General features: G+C 39.3%; 1 protein-coding gene across 9 annotated transcripts in view; it reads right to left on the bottom strand.

Annotated features, from left to right (window-relative positions):
- LOC121283176 (general transcription factor II-I-like) overlaps positions 1-10,245 on the bottom strand; it is a 194,479-nt gene extending 184,234 nt beyond the window's left edge. For 2 of the 9 annotated variants that reach the window (XM_041197390.1, XM_041197393.1), the window contains exon 1: positions 9,567-9,745. In XM_041197390.1, the coding sequence (XP_041053324.1) occupies positions 9,567-9,702 (136 nt within the window). In that variant the 5' untranslated portion in view covers positions 9,703-9,745. The other 7 variants (XM_041197395.1, XM_041197396.1, XM_041197397.1 and 4 more) reach the window with 7 other exon arrangements.
- Between the last annotated feature and the right edge of the window lie 3,754 nt (positions 10,246-13,999).

The raw sequence follows: 13,999 nt of genomic DNA, 5'->3' as shown, positions 1-13,999 counted from the left end.
GGAAAACAACCCATACCTCAAGTCTTATTTTTGCTCCAACATGCAATAAAAAAACATTTACCACAGTTAAAAATGACTTAGTAAACTTTAAATAGAAACTAATTTTTTTTATTATTTGATGGGACGTGCATATCACTGGCAACGCCAGCGTTTGTTACCTGCCCCTAACTGCCCTTGCACTGAGTGGCTTGCTAGGACATTTCAGGGACGCAGTTAAGAGTCAACCACATTGCTGTGGGTCTGGAGTCACATATATGCCAGACCAGGTAAGGACAGGTTTCCTTCCCTAAAGGGCATTAGCGATAGGCTTTTACAACAATCAACGATAGCTTCACGGTCACCAATACTGAGGCTAGCTTTCAATACCAGATTTATTAATTTAAATTCACCAGCTGTCGTGTTGGGATTTGAACCAATGTCCCCAAAGCATTAACCTAGCCCCTGGATTACCAGTCCAGTGACCTTACTACTACACCACCACCTGCCCTGTAAAATTGCACCTCTACCTCCTGTTTTATTTACAATTGTGAATTGAACACCCTATCAACATATGTGACACCTCTATGCTAGTGCACATGTTCCCTCTCTTTGGCTCTTCATGAACATCATGTGCCAATGCAATAGCACTGAGCATATTTAGTGTAACACACGGTTCACACCACTCTAGTACACGTTTACCTACAACGGAAACTCTATATACTTTGTACACCTGCACCAAGGGGAATATCAATCCATGTATGGAAAATACTTTGAGGGATTTTAGGCCCAATCCAAAATATACTGTCACGACAATAGGATTACTACCTACAAGTTCACCAGCTAACCACAGACATATTGAACTATTTTAAAAAAGACCCATTTTTTAAAAAATACAAGACACTGATTAAAATAATGGATTCTACAAGTCACCTCATGTCTGATACTCTGGGAAGTTTCAGTACGAGGTGCATTGCAGACCTGTTGCATAAAATTTCACACCTGGGAGGTGTCTTGGTCCACTTCAAAAAGGGACTCTCTTGAAAGAAAGGCATTAGAAATGTAAAGTGCTGGACTTTGATCAGCTGTAGTTCTATCAAGACAATGGGAACTGCTAACCAGCTAGATATTCATCAGACATTCAAAACCCCCTATGGAGGATGAAATAACTCCAACTCCTGTTGATTTCTATCTTGAAATGTGTCAATGATTTCAGAGATGAAAAGATCAAAAAATGGGATTATTCTACTTGCACCAATGACTACAAGACATGCTTACTGAATTCCTTTCTGTAGTATTAGAACTGGTTCTGCCAAGCAGAATCAGGAGATGGTAAAAGAAACATCACAAATATCTAAGCTCATTGCCGAGTGGAGTAAAGATCTCTCTCTCTCTCTGAAGTTAAAAGAGTGCCTTCAACAAAGTGCAGACCTGAACCAATTCAACTCCAGAATTCTAAATTTAAATGGCTGCAGTGTTCCAACAATCTAAGCCCTTTGCTTGTCTTTGAGGCATAATCATGTTTTCTTTTAACTTTTTATTGGAATCAAACTTTCTTACTTCTGATACGTGCGCGTGTGCGGTCGCATCTTTAATATTTTTTTCCTCAGGTCTAGTAACTAATAAACTTACTCTTTCTTTGACTCAAGAAAACCCGGGTTGATTGGCTCCTTATTAACAATTTGATATAAATCAATACATTTGGATTGGAAAAGGCATTTACTGGGAAAAGAAACTTTAAAACTTTTGTTGCGACCAATCAAGGGGGCTGAATAGAAGGGGAGCCAGCTCACTTGCCCTCACCCAGTTGTAACAATATTCCCCCAGGAATAAAAGTGTAAAATACTTTTTCAAGCACGATAACTTTCAATTTAACATCAACTCAAATCAAAAGTAAAGTTTAATGCATACAATTTTCTAGGTAAAACACAGCTGAATTAGAGCTATATAATGAAATTTAATACAATTGCAAGTTTAAAAAACAGGTAATCAAATAGCTCTTTAAAGTTGACTGCCATAAAAAGCAAATAAAACAGTTATCCTCACACAAAATATTCAATTTAGGAAGATCAGTCATTAAGGCTACCATTCAATTAATACTGCAACTTGCCACACAAAATGTACCTTCAGTTCATGTTCATCACTATCATGCCTTTAATAGTGTTACAAAATTATGCATGAGCAAAAGCAAAAATAATTCAACTGATGGTTTTAAACCAAGTTTTTTTTTTTAAATATTTGTTTTATGGAGTGTGGACATCACTGATACTTATTGCCCATCCCTAAACGCCCTCTGAACATTGCTGTGGGTCTGGAGCCAGATGTAGGCCAGACCAGGTAAAGGTGGCAGATTCCCTTTCCTAAAGGACATTAGTAAACCAGATGGGTTTTTACACACTCAGCAATGGTTTCATGGTCCTCAGACTTTTAATTCCAGGTTTTTATTGAATTCAAATTTCATGCATTCAGCATCCTGTCCTTCATCAATAGGGGAATGGAGTACAAAAGGAATTTATTTTAACCCTGTTTAAAACACTGGTTTAGACTCAACTGGAATATTGCATCCAATTCTGGGCACCACACTTGGAAAGAACGCAAAGGCTTTAGAGATGGTGCAGAAAAGCTTCACGAGAATTGTCCTAAGGATGAGGAACTTCAATTGTGTAGATAGATTGAAGAAGTTGGGTAGAGGTTGAGAGGAGATTTGATAGGTACATTCAAAATCACGAGGGGTCTGGACAGAGTAGATAGGGAGAAACTGTTCCTATTGGTGGAAGGATCAAGAACCAGAAGACATACATTAAGGTAATTGGCAAAAGAAGCAATGGAGACATGAGTGGTTAAGATTAGGAATGCACAGAGCATGGGAGACAGAGTGAATTGACGTGTTCAAAAGGGAACTGGATCATTATCTGAAGAGAGAAAAATGCAGGGCTATGGGGGGGTGGGGAACACAACAAGTGATCAGCTGTAGGTGAATTGCTCCTTCAGAGGGCCAGCACAGACAATGGACCCAATGGCCTCTTTCTATGCTATAAACATTCTATGATTTATTATTTGCCGTGGTGGGATTGAACCTGGGTCCCCAGAGCATACCTTGGGTCTCTGCAATACTAGCCCAATGACAATACCACCATGCCACTATCCCCCCCTAATAAATTTACTTATGTTCACATACTTGATTAAGAAATAGGATAAGTAGACCATATGGCTTGCCATTCAATACTATGACTGATTTTCTGCCTTAACTCCACTTTCTTGCCCTTCCCCCATATCCCTCGATTCCATGAGACACCAAAGATTTGTCAATTTCAACCTTAAATACAGACAATAATAGAGCATCCACAACACTCTGGGTTGGTAAATTCCAAAGGCTTACAACTCTTTGAATGAAATTTATGTTAATTCTAAATGATCAACCCATTTTCCTGAGACCGTGTCCCCTGTGTTCTAAATTCCCCAGCCAGGGAAACAAGCTTTCAGTGTCTAACCTGTCAAGCACCTTCAGAATCTTAAGACATTGCAATGAGGTTACCCAATTCTTCCACAATCTAGAGAGAGAGTGCAGACTCAATTTACTCAGCCTACCATAAGACAAAAAGTAAATTAAAATTCTCAGACTGCCATGGTGGGATTTGAACATGGTGTTCTTTTAGGTTATTAGTCAAGGCCTCTGGATTTTTTAATCGACAAACAGAACCACTGTACCCCTTTCTGGTTTCAAATAGCAAATTAATTTAAGAGAATAATTTGAGCTGCTGGGAGGTCAGAATTCCATCAAGGAAAAAAAAAATGAAGCTCGTCAGATAGTAAAACCACTCAGTGTTCACCGCTAGTTTCATTATGTTTCCAAAGCAATTCAGATCAAGCTGGTATGAAAGCTAAAATCTGCTGGAGTCAGGCTGAAACTTAAGTTAGTGTGTGTGCTAGGGAGAGGATTCACTGTTATCCAACATTCAAAAACTATTTCACTGAAGGCATTTGTACAATCAAAAAAACAAAGCATTCTGTTTAAACTACCGGTCTGATCTGAATACAACTCATTTTTGCACTGAATTATGAATTCATCCTTATGGGTTTGATGCCCCCAGTTGGCCATTTAACTTTTTTCAACAGGTATGCAGGACCAATCTCGTTCATGTCTCCTCTTATCCCCAAAATATAGACCATTGTCATGAAAATATAATCATTTCTATTATATTATTGATATTTATTGTAAAGGTGGGTTAATAGTGGGGTCTGGATTAGTTTCTGTGCGAATGTGTGTGTAGGGGGGGATTTAATTGAATTGAAGACAGCTGGTCTGGGGCTTTTAAGTTACCAAAAGGGAAGCTAAGTTTGAAATGCTAAATACGTAAACATGGCTTAAGTTTTAGAATGTGAGGTGTGAGCAACATTTGTATTTTTAGATAAATTAGGTTAGTCTGAATTTCAAAGAGATGGTAAGATGTTACACCTAGCCATAAGAAGCTAAGCCAAACAGCGTGTTCATTTTTTCCCAAAGGTTACTGATTAAATGAATGCCGTGAGATATTTATATTATGAAAAAATAGAATTTACATTAAAAAGGGAGAAACACATATAAAGGAGATGAGGTTATGTGGAAGGGAGAAGGCATTCTAAGATCTAACAAGTGTAAAAAGCCTCCAGCCTCTATGCATCAAGTTGCTGTCTACTTATATTTTGTTTTACTGTTGGCTTAACAGAGGTGTAACTGGGAACCAGATTAATTGGAGTATTTAAGAGTTATTATAGTAGTAATTTATAGACCTATGTGCGTGCTTAAAATCTTTTCTTTTACTAATAAATGTTTAATTTAATTTTGTAAAAAACCTAAGTTTTGGTGGACTTATTACTACTGAATTCAAGGTACGCATCTTGAAACAAAGTACAAATTGCAAAACAGTTGTGGCAGCAGTTTCTAGTTTTCCTCTGGGATTTGCGCAGCTCAGCATTTACCATTCACTGCACCATAACAACCATATGCACATCATTATGATCCCCATGGAAGCTAATAACTTAAAAGGACAAAACTTCCCAAACGACCCAAAAGGAACCAACAAACAAGATTCCACTTTAAAACTTCTACAGGAACAGTCAAACCAAAATCAACATAAATTGAACATGAATCAGCAGGAAAAAACTGTATTAAATAGAAACAATAAATTACCCTTTAAACAGCTGCTCCAACAAAGCTAGCTCTGTTTTAAACAGTCCATTTAGCATACATGGTATCAATCAGCCAGAATTCCTCGAAACTCGGTCTTCCTCAGGTAGAGTTTCTGCTCCTTTATACAACACTGATCCCCATGGCACTCCACTCATAAGCACTGGTTCAGTTTCACTCTCTAGATAAATAATTTTAGGCAACAAGCATAACCACTAATGTTATTTATATGGGCTTCCAGAAGGCATTCAAGAAAGCCCCTTATAAGAGACAGTTATCTAAAGTTAAAGCTCGTGGAATTGAAGGCAAATTGTTGACCTGGTTAAAAAATTGGCTGAGCAGCAGGAGATAAGAAAGTAGAAACTCTAATTGGAAGTATGTGACTAGCAGTGTCGCATAAGAATGTGTTGAGGCCTCGACAATTCACATATTTATTAACGACTTAAATGATGGAATACAGCCACATCACCAACTTTGCTGACAGCACAAAGATATTGTAAGCAGTGTAGATGGAAGCATAAAATTACAAGGGGATATTAATAGATTAAGTGAAGTGAATGGGCAAAACAGTTGGGTCATCCACACTGGAATGGGGTACTTTCTAAATGGTGACAAACAGTGGAGCCAGGCTTAGGAATTCATGTACAATGATAATTAAAATCACAGGTACAAGAAATAATTTAAAAGGCTAGTGGAATGCTGGCATTATATCAAGTGGACGAGAACATAAGGGATAGAAATTTGCTACAGCCATACAAAGTCTTAATTAGACCGCACCTGGAGTGCTGCGTTCAATTTTGGGTACTGCACCTTAGGAAGGATATAATGGCCTTCCAGGGAATGCTGCTTGGATTTACCAGAATGACAGCTGAACTTCAAGGGTTAAATTACCGAGTGAAATTACATAAACCAGGTTTGGTATTTCCTGGAATTTAGAAGATTAAATGCATGACACGATCAATAGTAAGGGAAATTTATTGTGCAAATAGAAACTATTTGACTGGGTGACCGCTTTGCAGAACACCTTCAGTCTGTCTGCAAGCATGACCCAGACCTCCCTGTCGCTTGCCATTTCAACACTCCACACTGCTCTCATACCCACATGTCCGTCCTTGGCTTGCTGCATTGTTCCTGTGAAGCTCAACACAAACTGGAGGAACAGCACCTCATCTTCCGACTAGGCACTTTACAGCCTTCTAGACTGAATATTGAGTTCAACAATTTTAGATCATGAACTCTCTCCTCCATCCCCACCCCCTTTCCGATTTTCCCCCTCCTTTTTGTTTTTTCCCAATAGTTTATATAGATTTTTCTTTTCCTAGCTACTTCCATTATTTTTAAGTGTATTTCCATCCATTGTTTTATCCCTACTTTTTAGCCTATTTCGATCCCTTCCTCCCATCCCCACTAGGGCTATCTGTACCTTGCTCATCCTGCTTTCTACCCTTAATTAGCACATTCCTTTAGATAACATCACCATCTTCAACACCTCTTTGCCCTTTTGTCTGTGACATCTTTTGGTTATCTCCACCTATCACTGACCCTCTATTCAGCTCTTCTTGTCCCATCACCCCCCTTAAACCAGATTATATCTCACCTTTCTTCTACTTTTACTTAGTTCTGTTGAAGGGTCATTCGGACTCGAAACGTTAACTGTGCTCCTATCCGCAGATGCTGCCAGACCTGCTGAGTTTTTTCAGGTATTTTTGCTTTGGATTTCCAGCATCCGCAGTTTTTTGCTTTTATCTTAGAAACTATTTCTGTTGGCTAGGAAATCAAAGGCTAGGGGACATAGCCAGATATTAGATATAAGAGCCGGTTATTTCAGGCATGAAGTCAGAAAACTTGGATGCCCATGAAGGACAAAAGAAGTTCGGAACTCTCTTCTACCAACAGCGATTGAAGCTAGATCAATTGTTAATTTTACATTTGTGGTCTGACAGATTTTTCTTAACCAAAGAAGTGAAATGATATGGGGGAATGGCAGACATGCAGAATTTGGGCACAGATCAGCTTGGTCTAATTGAATGGCATGAACAAGCTAGATAGCCAACTCCTGGTCCTATGTTACATAGAATTACATAAGAATATAAAGCACAGAAACAGGACATTTGGCCCAAGCAGTCCACACAGGTGTTTATGCTCCATCTGAGCACCCTCCCAATCTTTCTTACCAGACTCTCAGCATAACCTTCTATTCCATTCTCCAATATGTGCTTGTCTAACTTCCCCTTATCTTTCCCACTATCTGGCTCAACTACTCCCTATGGTAGCAAATTCACATTCTCACCATTCTCTGGGTAAAAGCAGTTTCCTCCTAATATCTTATTTCTATTACTACCTTACAATCTAGTTTTGCTCTTCCCTACAAATGCAAATAATCTTTCTGTATCCACTCTATCTAAACTTTCCATAATTTTAAAAGGCCGCTATCATATCACCTCTTTTCCAGAGAGAAGCGACCCAGCCTATTCATCCTTTCCCAATGGGTATAGCTTCATAGTTCTGTATAATGCTTTTTTTTAAAAACCCTCTATATTCTTTCTATAATATGGTGACCAGAACTATATGCACGTTTCCAAATATGTTCTAAGTAGTAATATAGCTTTAGCAAAACTTCCCTAGTCTTTAATTCTATCCCTCCAGGAATAAACTTGAGTATTTAGTTTGTTTTTGGCCTTCACTGCAATTTGTGTAATGTACTCCCAGATCCCTTTGTTAAGTAATATGTGACTTCCTCCCTTTTCTTACCAAAATATCCTACATACAATCATGTAATGTTGAAATCCATTTCCAATTATATGCCCATTCTGTGTTTATTACCTTTGGTTTTGTCCACACATTTAGAAATCATTTTGAATTCCAAAATCTAAATCATTGATATAAATAGTGAACAGTGGCCCCAGCACTGATCCTTGTGTGATCACACTTCCCACCTTCACCCACTCCAAACAGCTTCCCTTTAGGTGCAATTCTAAACTGTCTTTTTCCCAGCTATTTGGCCCCACGACTCTGTATGCTATCACCTTAATCATTAGTCTCTTGTGTAGTACCATATCAAAGGCATTTGAAAAACTAGATATATTACATCATCTGCATCACCCAAGTCAACTCTGTTACCTCTTCAAAAAATTAGGTTAGTCATGCCAGACTTCCCCTTTCGAAATCATGTTGACTGTCATATTTTTGGTGTCTAGATTTATTTTTCTATTTTCTTCTTTAGTAGAGATACCATTATTTTTCTTACCATCAGTGTTCCTATGTTCCCTCTAAAAACAGAATGTTTCTCAGGGGAAAGAATTACAACTTTACAATGTACACAATCTCTCAAAAGCAACACTGGCAAGAGTTTGTAACTACTGAGAAAACAAAAGCTGCAAATATATGGGAACTTGCACACTGGTGAGAAGGATTTGGACACCAAAAAAAAGCACTCGAGCTTCAAACATATTAAGGTCCTGAGATCTAAGACACCCAAGACCAATTTCACTGCTTTTCTTCCAAAGTGCCGTGTAACTCCAGTCAAAAACTGCCTTAGTACTGCACTCTCCAAAACTTAATGTCCAAAGAGGATTTGTCTGGTTTAGTTATCGCAAAACCAAGCTTAACTCCTAATTTTGGTCAAATGCCTAGGCATTTTGTTGTGCAAGAATCAGCTACATAAATGTTTATGATGATGAACAAATTTAGATATTAAGTAGGTCTTCTGTAAACATGTTTTATGACAGATATAGTAAAATATTAATCCAGTATTTCTGCCTTTGATTTAACTGTTTTATACAATCCAGTTTTACTATAACATTTAAATACTCACTGTGCTCTTCAATGTAACATATACTTAGTAATTTTGCCAGCTGAAGGTTTCAAACAAAAAATTGCTACGGTTCAAGCCACTCGTTAGTAATCTATTATCGAATGTATTAAGTTCCCACAATGTAGCAACAATCGACAAAAATATGTTCGCATCACCACGATTCAGTCTTCCATCTTTTATTAGCCATCGACTTTCTTCTCCCTTTTGCAGGATTTTTTCCCTCAACCTAACTTACCATTGACGCCCCGCCTCCCACCCGACGATTGGCTGTTCCGGAGCATGGTGCTAAATATCGGAACGCCTATTGGACAAACCAACTGCCCGTCAATCCCGGCGTCACCCGACAAGTTAGGTTTACACTAAAGCCAGCAGCAACAGCAGCAGCAGCACTATGGGGCGCGTTGAAGTGCCGGTTTCACCAAGCCTCCCGCCAAGCCGCTCGCAGCACAATCATCCTCACCACTCAAAACTATTTTATATTTTAAAAAATGCCAAACGTGAGATTCTTCACTTAAAAGATAGGACGTTCATAATCATTAGCAAGAACAGATTAATTGGTACGTGTATCCCGCCGCCAAACCAACAAAGTAAACCGGTAATTAAACCCACTTGGAGAAGAAAATCCTGAATCCCCGAGTCCATTCGACTTTGTCCAAGTCGCGATTTTAACCAGAGGGCGATCGGGCGCTCGATTATTTGCTGTGATAGGGGTGAGAACAGTGTTCGGGATGGGGAGGGCAGCCATGTATGCCTCCGCCCGCTGCGGTACAGCAGCCGCGGAGCCACACTGCGGAGAGGCGCCGACTCTTCGCACCGGGGATGGAGGCAGGCGGGTGGGAGCAACACGTTCCGGCTAACGCGGCCGCTCTCACACACTACCTTTCATCGATTAAACACTGTCCCGCACGCACATGTAACAGAGAGAGAGAGAGAAACGAAGCCGCTATCTGAGCCCCCCCAGCTTGACAAGTGTTGTGAGGAAAAGAGCAGGAAAATTCCGACTCACAGGAAAAGTGGCGACGCGCACACACAGTCCGAAAATTTCCCAGCAGCCGCCGATGGAAAATTCTAGAAAGGAAAGAAATAGTAAAAGACCGCGGTTCGAATGATCGTTCAAAAGGTCTTTGAACGGCTGCCAATTACCTCAACTCTGGGTAAAAATTTCGTGTTTGTTTTTGATTAGAAAATAATTTTTGACTAAAAATTAAAATCCTGTACACCTCTCGAACTACAGCTCAGCCGACAAAGCTTGACGGCGCCTTGTCCCTATTGTTCCCTTCAGCCAGCGCGAAGCTAGGGCGCATGTGCCCTTCTCCCAGAGCACCCTGGGTTTTGGAGTGCAGGTGGTGTGGCCAGGCCGCTCAATGTTCAGCACCGAGGAGAGGACGAGGACTACAGTTCCCAGGGTGCAGTGCACTAAAACCGCTCAGACAGTTTACAGCCCAGTGCTTGATTGGAAAAAAGATAGGAAAGGTCTGTTTAGTTTGTGTAGCATGGTGCTCTGCTTAGTAGTAAGAAAAAAACATGGCAGCCCTTCTGTTGCAAAATGCAGCATGTAACCATAAAAATATATTATTAAATCTATAAACTTATTTAAGTTTCAGCACAACTTAATATAATACAAAAGTAAAATACAGCAGATGCTGGAAATCTGAAATAAAAAGAGAAAATGTAGGTGGTCTGAAACATTAACTCTCCACAGATGCTGCTAGATCTGCTGAGTATTTCTAGCTGTTTTTATTTTACTTTATCATTTTAATTTATCCTTTGTATTGTAGAAACATCAGAATATTCTGAACATTGAACAACGCATTCTACCTTTCTACAGTCATTGTAAACCTTCCTTTTACGGTGTTTAAACAAATATTAATTATCCATGGTAACTAAGCAGAGTGTAATAATCTCAGAAGGCTTGAATATATAGAGTAGGGCCAATTTCAATGTGTTTTTCGAGAATAGATGTGGCCCAGGTAAATTGGAATCAAAGATTGGCAGGCAAAACCGTTATAAGTCAATGGGTTGCCTTTAAAGAAGAGATTCCCATGAGAGGGAAAGGTAGGATAAGCAACCCAGAGCACCCTGGATAATAAAAGAGAATAAGTTGAGGCCAAAAAAGGGTGTGTGAGACAGATGTCAGGTTGATAATACAAATGAGAACGAGGCTGATTATAAAAAAGTTCAGAGGGGAAGCAAAAAACAAAAGGGGGACTAAGAAAGGGTATGAGAAGAGACGGACAGCTAACAAAAAAGGGAATCCAAAAGGCTTCTGTAAGCATATATATAGTAAAACGGTAGTAATTGGAAGAGTGGAGCTGATTAGGGACCAAAAAGGGAATCTACGCATAGAGGCAGAAGCAAAATTGAAAAACTAAATGAATCCTTTATTGAAAGAGGAAGTAGTTGAAACACAGGCTGGGCTAAAAAAGAGGGTGTATTAGAAAAGCTGGCTGTACATAAGATTGATAAGTTACGAGGACTGGATATGATATATCTGAAGATACTGAGGAAAGTAAGGATGGAAATTGTGGAGGCACTGGCCATAATTTTCCAATCTACCTTAGGTACAGGGGTGGTGCTAGAAGACTGAAGAATTGCAAATGTTACACCCTTGTTCAAAAAGGGGTGTAAGGATAAACTCAGTAATTATGGGCAAATCAGCCTAACCTCAGTGGTGGGAAAGCTTTCAGAAATGTTAATCCAGGACAAAATTATAAGCCACTTGGAGAAATGTGGATTATTAAGGAAAGACAGCACAGATTTGTTAAAGACAAATTGTGTTTAACTAACTTGATTGAGTTTTAATGAGGTAACAGAGAGGTTTGATGAGGATAATGTGGTTGATGAAGTGCATATGCTCTTCCAAAAAGCATTTTATAAAGAGTCACATAATAGATTTGCCAGGAAAATTGAAGCCCACAGAATAAAAGGGACAATGGCAGCATGGATATGAGGTTGGCTGGGTGACAGGTGAGTGGGAGGGTTCAGATGAGGGGAAATTTAGCAAATTAAAGAGAAAGGACAAGGCAATCGTGCAAGGTAGTGATATGAGCAATGATATCCAGAGTATGATAGGAAAGGACAGAGTGTACAAACATAAGAGTGCACCAGCAAATAGGGTCAGAATATGGAAAAACAGCAAGAAGGCAAAATTTAAGGTTAGTTATCTGAATTCATTCTGTATTCGTAACAAGACAGTTTAATTGATGGCACATATGGAAATACATTGGTATGATCTGACAGTCATTATAGAGATGTAGTGGCAAGGTGACCAAGGCTGGGAACTGAATAATATTCAATGGTACGTGACATTTTGGAAGGATAGGCAAAAAGGAAAATAAAATGGAGTAGCTCTCTTAATAAAGAATGAGATCAGTACAGTAGTGAGAAATTATCTTGGCTTGGAAGGTCAACATATAAAATCAGTTTCGGTGCAGATAACAAAAGGCAAGGCAAAAGTAACTGCCAAGAGTAGCCTATAGGCTCCATAGCAGCAAAACCGAAGGAAAGAGTATAAATCATGAAATAATAGGGTCTGATTTGAATTGTATTGCAATAATACTGGGCAACTTTAAAATTTATTTACATTGAACAAATCAAATTGGTAAAGATACCTTTGAGAGTGAGTTCCGTTTGAGACAGTTGCAATTTTAGATCTGCTAATGTGTGATGAAACAAGATGTATTAATGATCTCATAGTACAAGATCCTCTATGGAAGAGTGATCATAAATGCTGAAATTTCAATTTCTGTTTGAGGGTGAGAAATTTGGGTCTGAAACATGTTTCTTAAACTTAAACAAATGCAGTTATAGAGGTATGAATTTAGAGTTGGCTACAGTGAACTGGGAAAATAGCTTAAAAGGTAAGATGATAGATAAGCAATGGCAGACATTTAAGTGTTACAAAAGCCACACTTCTCATCGAGAGAAGAGGTTGGGAACTCATAGGTCCCGACAGACCTTGGGGTTTCTACACATGCGCAGGCTGGAAGCAGGCTGCACATGCACAGAACTACATTTTTATGTTTTTTGGGTCCCGTGTGCCTGTGCATAAAGGAAAATGGTGAAAAACCCAGGTCATGTGACTGGGAGGGGTTTGCCATTGAAGATAGGTGTCCCAAGCAGGGCACCAGAAGACAAGACAGGGAGAGGTCCCAAAAAAAAAGTCCCATACAGGGAACAGAGTCAGGATGAGGTTCCAGTTAAGTTAAAGAAGAGAGGCGCAGAAAAAGAGGCTCCAAGTAGGATAAGGATTGTGGCTAGTGGACTTTAAAGAGAGTTCAGGAGAAGCCATGAAAATCCAAGAAGGCAGCAGAAGATTGGTGACTTCATGCAGTGGGTTATTGGGGTGAAGATACACTTTTGGAGCAGTAGTATCGTGCGCAGCACGGTCAAAAAGCTGAAGTTGTGCTTGTGAGTTTGTGCCTGAGTGCATACTCGGGAACCCAGGGGAATGGAATCTCAGGAGATGAGATTCAAATGCTGCGAGGTGGGCTGTCATTGATGCCAACCAAGTTGGAAAGACTTTTGGAGATAACTCCCAGCTTAGATCTTCAAAGGTGAAAACTGGAATTCCTCATGGGAGAGACCAAGTTTCAGTGAGACTGGTTGACTCATTGTTACTAATGCCTGAGTGGATTGTTGAGAAATTCATGGAACCTGTCTTGGTTGCATCTGTCATTTATTGTGCATTGTGGTGTGTTTGCATACACATTGTCCACAGTTTGCCTGTTAAGTCACATGTACCTAATATTAATCCTGAATGTTGGAGTAAAAGATAAATATTGTAAATTGTTTTATCTTTCTGACCTTATATAATAAAGTTTATTTTTGTTTGCTCAAAACCCATGGAATCTTGTGGCTTTATTTACTGAGCAAATATCTTGAATCTCAAACTTTGTCTACTTTGAACAAAACATTTTGGTCCCAAGCCCAATCTTACCAAAAACTTGGAAGTCTGGTCTAGGATCATAACATAAGGAGATATTCAGGATATATCTAATTGAGAAAGAAAGACTCTACATAAAGGATGAACCATCCAAGTC

This window comes from Carcharodon carcharias, chromosome 10, assembly GCF_017639515.1.
Source record: "Carcharodon carcharias isolate sCarCar2 chromosome 10, sCarCar2.pri, whole genome shotgun sequence".
NCBI lineage: Eukaryota > Metazoa > Chordata > Chondrichthyes > Lamniformes > Lamnidae > Carcharodon > Carcharodon carcharias.
Note: the sequence above shows the minus strand (reverse complement) of the source record. Positions and strands in the feature narration are given on the sequence as shown.